The sequence below is a fragment of the Trachypithecus francoisi genome, unplaced genomic scaffold, assembly GCF_009764315.1.
Source record: "Trachypithecus francoisi isolate TF-2019V2 unplaced genomic scaffold, Tfra_2.0 Lachesis_group2, whole genome shotgun sequence".
In the NCBI taxonomy this organism is placed as follows: domain Eukaryota; kingdom Metazoa; phylum Chordata; class Mammalia; order Primates; family Cercopithecidae; genus Trachypithecus; species Trachypithecus francoisi.
Genome location: NW_022681465.1, coordinates 132,510,599 through 132,519,640, shown reverse-complemented (window position 1 = coordinate 132,519,640; position 9,042 = coordinate 132,510,599). Strand labels below are relative to the sequence as shown.

General features: G+C 36.7%; 1 protein-coding gene across 5 annotated transcripts in view; it reads right to left on the bottom strand.

Annotated features, from left to right (window-relative positions):
- Positions 1-245: 245 nt before the first annotated feature.
- Positions 246-9,042, bottom strand: part of RNF145 (ring finger protein 145) — a 52,083-nt gene continuing 43,286 nt past the window's right edge. For 3 of the 5 annotated variants that reach the window (XM_033180435.1, XM_033180433.1, XM_033180434.1), the window contains exons 9-11: positions 5,470-5,617; positions 4,122-4,478; positions 246-1,870 (exon numbers count right to left, since the gene is read on the bottom strand). In XM_033180435.1, coding sequence (XP_033036326.1) covers positions 1,505-1,870; positions 4,122-4,478; positions 5,470-5,617 — 871 coding nt within the window. In that variant the 3' untranslated portion in view covers positions 246-1,504. The remainder of the gene's footprint in view (positions 1,871-4,121; positions 4,479-5,469; positions 5,618-9,042) is intronic. The other 2 variants (XM_033180436.1, XM_033180437.1) reach the window with 1 other exon arrangement.

Here is a 9,042-nt window from a genome sequence, read left to right as displayed (position 1 = left end):
AAATGTATACTTTTTAAAATAAAAAGTTCCCCAAACACCTCTGAAGCAGAGCTAGGTTTGCTAACAGTTGGGTGTATAAGATTTCAAAGAAATGGTCCTTTTCAATCAAAGAGTTTTGCCATCTACAGGGCAATTCTAACAAGGATCAACACGTAAGTCCAACTAAATTAAAAACAGAACCTCCTAAGAACAAAATTCAAAAAAAGCATTTTATAATGACAACAAACCACAGAAACAAAACATAATTATCTTCAAATTTAAATTTATTAAGACATTCAGCTATGTCTGTCAGTCTACATCCAAATTTGCTACTAAAAATAAAATAAAGTCACATCCCACATTAGGAATACCGAGGTCTGAAAAACACTTTTTGAGCCAAGCCTATTGTATAAATAAATGACTAGTTTCTTTTCATATCAAAATTCCCATAAAAAATTACATTCCCCCCTCCCCAGTTCTACCTGTAGCCATGATGAATGTAAAAATTTAAATATGACACATCCTTGTCAAAGAAAAGGTGCAAAGTCTATTAACAGCTTTAAAAGTGGCATTTGCAGAGTGTGATCATACAGTTATGTACTCATTCCCAAGGTGCAAATATTGCCATAATTTAACACTGTTTTGATTCAGTTGCAAGAATTAAACATCACACAGGATTGAAAGGTATACCCAGGGCCTCTATCAGTGCCCTAAAGCCCTTCCCACTTTGGTCTCCTTCACTAAAGCGGACTCCAAAGTGTTCATTAGAGTTTTAGTTTACTTCACACAGCCAGCGAAGTATACAACATATTAACAAAAGTTTCATATACATCAAAATATTGAAGACTCCGTCATAAAGTTCAAGAGTCTCAGATTACATGAATGCACCCGCAAGGCCCAAGTGCCCACCCACCCCTTCCCTAAAGCACATACAAAGTATGAGCGTGCTTCAATCTTTGAATACAATCAATGCTTCTTCATCTTTGATTTCATTTCAGTGCTGTACAAGACTCAATCATCACCTGACTGAGTTCCAATTAACTGAGGAGAAAGGGGGTAGAGGAGAGGGCTGGTCGCTATTCAGAGTTGATGATGAGATTGATCTGTCCCACGGAGAGTGAAAGTTCAGTTCCACTTCTGCCTGCTTCTTCCCATGCTGTCTTCATGCTCTTTATCCTCACTTCCTTAGTCCTTTCAACACTCAAATCTGATTTTATTTCTCTCTCACACATATCAGGGGCAGTTTCTGAAGTTGATGAGGTTGAATTTTCTTCGCAAACCTCTATAAAACATCAGCATAGAACATAGAAATACATTTTGATTAGCATACATTGCAAAATTTCTCCCACAATGTCAGGGGATGAAAGCAGGTGGTCCCCAGTGAGAGGACTTCCTGGATTAGATCCTTGGAATGTCAGTTTCCTGCCTGATCATCTCATTTTCATTCCTCAAATCAGAGCATGAATTCCATCTTGAGTTAACTTCTCCTCCAGAGTATCAAAGCATCATTCCTGCTTCTTTTCCTCTAGGCTGATTCAACAGGATGTGCTTCATCTTTTGCACTGTGAGGATATTCTCTGGGGTCAAAAACCCCTTCCTGGTTATCTGGTTGTCTGGCGATGCGCTCATTATTGTCCCTAGAACCTTCCTGTATCCTGGTCCCTGGAGTATGTTCTTGGCCTGGGGGTTCAGTACCTTCCTGAAACATGACGTTTTGCTCAGCTCCAGCATGAGGCTGCAGAACTGGCTCAGTTCCTAATCCTGGAAGCTGGGAGGAGTTTTTCAGGTGGCAGTGGCACAGAGGGCAGGTCTCCTGGACATACAGCCATTTCTTAAGACACCCTGCATGGAAAAAATGACTGCAAGGCGTGATCACAGCAGATTTCATGTCCTAGAAGAGGGGGAAATAGATACCTTATAAATGTCCGTTTTCTAGAATCTTTGGTGCTATCCCCAAAGTTCTGGTTCTAACACTTCTTTCCCACAATAGAAAATTTGTAACATAGATCTTAGCATAAAACTTACTTTATGTATCAGTAATAATCCTGTTGCCACCACAGATCCCCCTTAAACAAATAATGCAAGAACCACTGGCTAAGTACTTTCTAAAAGTGAAGGAAAAACCAAAAATGAGGAAGAAGCTACATTTATAACTGGGTTTTGCCTTAATATGAAATGTAAGTGTTACGCAACTGTTGCAGTATGATTACTGGGTCTCCACTGGTATGACAAGAGTATAATTACAACCTCAGAAAATCTGATGAAGACAGGACTTTTTCTACAGTTTTGCTTCAACACAGCTGAACACATTACTCTATGATGAAATTATTGGCAAGGAGACAAAATCAGCCATATAATACCAGGGTACTGGCAAGGAAGTGGCAATCTCTCATTAGGGACAATGTATATACCCGGTTTCCAAGATCTGGTCTATATAAGCCAGTGTTTCTCAACCTGCATAAGAATCACTTGTTAATACATAGTCTTGGGCCACCCAAGACCTACTGAAGTGGAATATATCATGATGTACAACAAGTCACCTATGTGACTTTTATACACTCACATTTGATAACCACTAGAACAAGGAGTGGTGTACTTTGCATTGATATTTCTTGCATAAGATATATATGAAGAGGGAAGCCTGGAGACATTAAGTTATAAAGACATACATTTGGCAAATCAATCATTAATTTTGTTTAAAGTCCCAAAACAAGGAGGTGTGGATATCCCAGAAATTCCTTGCCAAGAACTGGTAACACCTGGGAGTCAACTTTTAAGCAGAAAGCCATCCAAGGAAAAGCAGCCAGCTGGGAAGCTAAGCAGTTGTACTCTCATTTTCCATATGATATCAGCAGGTAGTTCTAGCACCTCAAAAAAAGTGATGTGACAACAGGAAATACAAACAGGACTCTTGAATCCCCGAGATGGAATATTCAGACATCAGCTGCTGAAGCTGAGGTGCTCCGACTCTGTTTTGATGTGCTTTGTCCTGAGTACAATGAGGCTACCTAGCACAAAAGAGCTAGGGTTCACTTTAATAATAAACACAACTAAGAGAATGGCTACTCTGAAGGGAGGCAGGAACCCTATATTACTCCTCAGTCGCCTCAAATGCAAAAACAACCTGGAAACCATTGTTTAGCTAGGATCAAAAAGTATGTTCTAATCACAATAAAAAACTGGTAGTTGTATTTTACTATTAGAAAAAAATTCTTAAATACGCACAAATTGAAATATGCACAAATACATACATCCCCCACCTAAACTACAAAAGCAATCCTGAAGTAAGAATATCCCCTGTATACTGATGACACTGTCTATAGTTTTAGTCTACCAGCCTACACTCTTAGAGAGTGATTTTAAAAATGGGACATAGTTTCTGCTGTCGGTCATCATCTCACATAGTTTCTGCTGTTGGCCATTATCTCTGTCCATATTTCCAACAGTGCAGCCTCTTGCACGGGTGACTGATGATTAAACTCTAGATCTTTTTGTTGTTGTTTTATTTCCGAAGTGATTTAAGTATACCTTTAATTTGTAATAGAAGGCAATCATCAGGCTCTTTATGGTGCATGTGCCAAAGACTATAAGTAGGCCAACTTCAATTGTACATCAGTTGGCACTTTGCCACATCCACCCACTTCCACCAAATGTTTGTACCCTCGGATACTCAGCAACCCACAGGTGGGCACATATTCTCTCTACCTATGTTAGATACATGAATAGTTCTTCCCCACTCTGGGAATACTAGAGGGAAAAGAGTCAGAATTTTGGCACACCACTTTTCAGGAGTTGCTGACCCCTCGTTGATAGTCTACTCGATAGTCAGTGTGAGTGTGTATTCAGGAGTAAATATAAAATGCACCTAACCTGTTTTTCCTTTATTTATGGGTGAGCAATAATGTTGAAAACAACAATACATTAGAACCCAAGGGACTAAACTTAAAACTTAATTTAGAAATAAAATGGAAATATTTTATCAGGTCTTTAATACTTGAGGTCCACTTTTTTTTTAATCCAGAAGATAATTCTGCCTAGAAATTTAAGTTGAATTTGGTTAATATGGTTACAGTCCCTATGGTTACAGTCCCAAGGGATACACTATATGACTTACCCAAACAGATTCTTATTGAAGGAGTTACCTGATAACAGATGGCACAAATATCATTGTGTTTCTCAAGCTGCTCTTTCGTAGCAATGGGTAATGATTTAATCTTATTCACAGCATCCCTGCGGAGAAGAAAGCTCTTCCACCCCAGCTGGGCCCGAAGCCACACGTTATAGTAGGAATGAATGAAGATGATCATTGAGCCCATCACTGTCCATTCTCCAAAGATGGTCTCTGAGACGCCGTAGGCCACCACACAGAGGGCCACAAGAAACTCCAGCAGGCGGTAAGTGCCATTCACATAGTAAATGACATCATCCATGTTTTCCACTGGCTCTTTTCTGAATTCCTCAACCATAAATAAGACATAAATAAAAAGTGTTCCCAGAACCTGAAAAAACAATGTACGTATCTTGAAATATGATAAGAGACTTTTTTCATAGGCTTTAAACAATAACACATTCCTGGTGTTTTTAGGATGCAATATTTCAAATCTACAGAAGAGTATCCAGGTAAAAGAAAATTTTAAATAAATAAAAAATCAACTCTGAAGAGAAGACACTGATGTAACTAAAATGTGGGTGATCTTAGTAATCCAGGCATAGATAACAAAAAGCCACACCGTCAGACATGACTTTCCTAAAATGATTCTGATGAGTAATCAATTTTCTGATTCATCTTTTTCCCTTATTCCTTAGGTCACCAAAACTCATCAACTCCATCTTAATTTTCCTCATACCATAGTCATTCCTGTTCACAACTCTCAAAGAACTTTTACTTCTACAAAAAACAATGAATAACTCTTCACTGTCAGTGTTACATTTTCTTTTACTTCTTAACTTAGGTAGCAAAGATCTTCCTTTAAGTTACAATAAGCTTATTATTTCTAGGGCAATATTTTGTGTGTGCCTGTCTGTGAAACATGTATCATGTCTGTATATGTGTAATACACACACATCAGATACATATATATTTATATACATCATGAAACTATTGGTAATTTTTAGTGGAATTTAATTTAAAAAAACACACTCCAAATAAGCTCTGACACAAGCTCTAAAAATGTTTATTGTTTTAGTTACTTATCAATTTAAGATTTATGACATCTCTGTATCATACCATTTTGAAAAAGAGAAACTGAAAGGCTTAATTACCTTCATAAAAAATACAGTGACATCAATAGGTTTATCTAATATTTTAATAACCTGCCATCTACCTCCTGTGCTCAAATAAATATAATGTGTTCTAGTAAAGAGAGAGAGAGAAGTTATCACCTCAATAGTACACTTATAATCATTCATCTTGAAAAAATTTAATTCCTTTTCTGGGAGCAAAAATAACAAAATCAGTTATTATACAGAGTCAATTAATCATAGGCTTACCTGAAGAGAGGTAAGGATGCTGCTGGAAATAATGATAAGAAGCCAAAAATCCATGTGGAAAAACTGGCAAATCATATAAGCCATATAAGCAGGGAATACCAATAAAAATAAACAAAGGCTTACAGCACGGAAGTGTTTCCACAAGCTCCTGGAGAAAGAAAAAATTATTCTTTTTAAGTGCCTGCCACCTAGTAGCACAACCACTCACATCAGCAGCTAACATCTCTGGTGCCATGATTAAATTTCACAGATTCCTCACTGAACACCCTTCTCCATGCCAGTCACTGCACTAGAGTTCAGGCCATGCCACACAGGCTTGGCATGTCAAAGTCACCACACTCAGTCAACTGCAAAGTACCACTGATTTTCTTTTGTTCCTCAATAGTTTGCTTTCAATTGCTACTCCTAGCAATTTCAAATTACTTCAGGCTTTTGTAGCCTTAAACCTTAACAATTTCAATAATTTGTCCTGGTTAAGACAGGGAGGGAGTATTAGAATAATTTGTGGTCTTTTTCATAACATATGTTATTTTTCAAATAACATAAATCTTATGACACCCTCTCCCCACTCATTCCACTTGTGATGAGAATCTCTGCTATAGTGAGTGCAGTGTCACTAATAGGAATGACTCTCCAATGAGCAAGTACATTCATCCTCACATCTGTTGTGGTCAGGGGAAGTGGGAGACGTGACTGAGAGCAACTGTATTGTAAGATCTACTAGCTGGTTTTCCTCCCTCCTCCAGTCCTGATCTATCCAGAACACTGTCAGCCAGACTAATCTTCCTAAAGCTCTACTATCATAATATTTTCAACACTGTCTCTAAATTTTTGAGTCTGGCATTTGAGGTCCTCCACTCCCAATTTTTCCATCCAAGCTTGTCAAATTTGTTCCTCATAAACCGAGCTGGTTAACTAACTGCCCTCTCAGCAAAACACAAGCACTCTTACATCCCACTAGAAATTCCTCCATCGTGCTCTCCATTTCTTTAAACCCTTTAGGCTAGTTCAAGCTAAACAAATTTGGCTTTCAATTGAAATAGTTTAAAGCTCATGGCTACAAAAAAAATTAAGCTGTTTTAATTAAATATCAACATCTGTGATATGTTCTCAAATCCAGGTAAAGCATCTCAAAGAGACACAAATAACATAAATCATCTTTCCTACAATTATAATATAGGCAGGAAGTAAAAATTACCACACAAGGTCAAATGCTATACAGTGTGGTCCTAACATAATCAGTAGTTCAGAGAAGACAGTTAATTATTATGGTAAAAATTAAAGCTGCATACTTTGGATAGTGTTTTACATTTTTTCTTGCCAAAAACTAACAACAATAATAATAATAATCAGAAATTAAGGAACAAATGTAAACTTGTCAGTAGCTTTACTTTCAGATTCAGCAATTTTAACTTTTTAAAGAAAGGCAGGCAAGAAGGAATTACCATCATAGTAGCTGTACTGTGTTAGATGATGAATTATAGCTCTAATAGGGCAATCTGCCTTAAAATCTTACATATATTTTTTTAAAATCAAGCCAGCTATGATTCATTTATATGAAATATGTACATATTTATAAACACACATACATATATTTAAGCACACACACAGAAATGTATATACAACGTTATGTCAAGAGTTTTACATTTATGTCTAATTTTAATACAGGTGGATATATACACACAAACATATACATAGACACACATATATGTCCTTATCTAAATAGTTAAAATAAAATCAAATTTCAAATAAAATATAAAAAGAATAAGGGAAAATTACATTGAAACCTTGAGAAATTAATAGGTTAAGCGCTATAAAATGACAACCCATTTCCTAAAATGTTTGCCTTTTGAAAATTTGCTATATAATTTGAATAAGTAGACTATAGTTCTAATATTATTAAAAACTGCAATAAAATTTACAGATAAATTAACCAATTGTTTCTATGGCTAAAGCTAACTCACACACCCTCCCCTAAGCTAAACATGGAAATTACCTATAGTTCAAGCAACTCCAAAGATATATTTATGAAGATTTTCCCCTTAATAATTATTTCACTAATAATAAAAATAATTGTTTCATGGACTATCAGTATCATCTCTTAATTGTCCTCTAACTTGAGAATTAGGATGCTTTTCCTTTCCTTTTTTAATCCCCAGTACACGGAATTGAATTCATCACAATCCTTGACTGACGATGTACTATGATCACTGGTCTCTGCATGTCCCTCCTTTTATTTAGTCAGTAATCTAATTAACTATTGTAAATAATGTAACAAGCATTTATGAACCCACTTCCCACATACAGGTGAAGGCCTGGACAATAAGCCACATCTAACGATAGGGGCAGGCCTGACTATATGTACCACGTCCTCGCTCGCCCCTCCGCCCCACGAAACCACTATCTTGAATCCTGTGTGCTTCATTCTCTTGCCTGCTTCCCTTTTTATAGTTTGGTTTTATCTATACGTATTCCTAAGTATTACACATTTTAAAGTTTTGTTTTTAATATAAAAATAATATCCCACATTGTCATTTTTTTGGATTTACTTTTTTACCTCGTGCTGCTATGATCATTCATTCTGTTTTGTAGGTCACTATTTTTAACATAGCACTGTCACTATTATCACATGTTATCATCTACTTTCTTGTTGCATTGGCGTCTGGGTTGTTCCCAGGCTTCTGGTGAGGTGAACTGTTCTACGAACATTCTTCTACATGTCTCCTACTGTATACGTGCAAGTCTTTGAATATATACCTATAAGGAGATCATGCCAAACTCTCTTCCAAAGTGACTACACCACTTTACACTCTCATCAGTACCTGGGATATCCTGTAGAGCTGCAACTTCCCCCATCATAGGTACTGGTAGATTTTTCCCTCCCCTTTCTCTCTCCTTCTTCCATTTGACTGCGTGTAAGACAGTATCTCACTGTGGCCTTCACAATTCCTTTGTCATGAATGATGCTGAACTTCTCTTCATGTTTGCCTGTCTTCTCTTTTCCTAAATGCCTCATCATGTTTTATGTCCATTTCTCTTACTGATGTGTAGGAGCGATTCTCGATAAGGAGTACATACTAGAAATATTTTATTCCAGTTTGTAATGACCATTTCTAACTTATCTTTAGGTTTAAAAACTGCTATTAATTCGAATATTAATAGTTAAATGTATTAATCTTTTCTTTCATAGTTATAGTCAATCTCGGTCTTCCATAGTCAGTTCTGTCAGTTTAAGAAATCTTTTCCTACTCAAACATCCAAAATACACTAATCTCAGTGGAATTTTAACTTTCTGTTTTTGACATTTAAGTCCCTAACATACTGGAGTTATTTTGTTTGTAGTGCGAGATAGGAATCCAGTGTTTTTCTAGCTTCATTATAGACTAGCACCTGTCTCCACTCATCTGGCATGCCATTTCTGTCATATACCAGAGTTGCACCCATATATGGGTCAGTCTGGGGTCTCTATTCCACTAGTCTACCTTAAGCCAACATTACAAATGCCTCGTAATATCTCCTGCTATGAGTGAAATACTTTATTTTTCTCAAATTGCCTGATTTATTTCAATACTG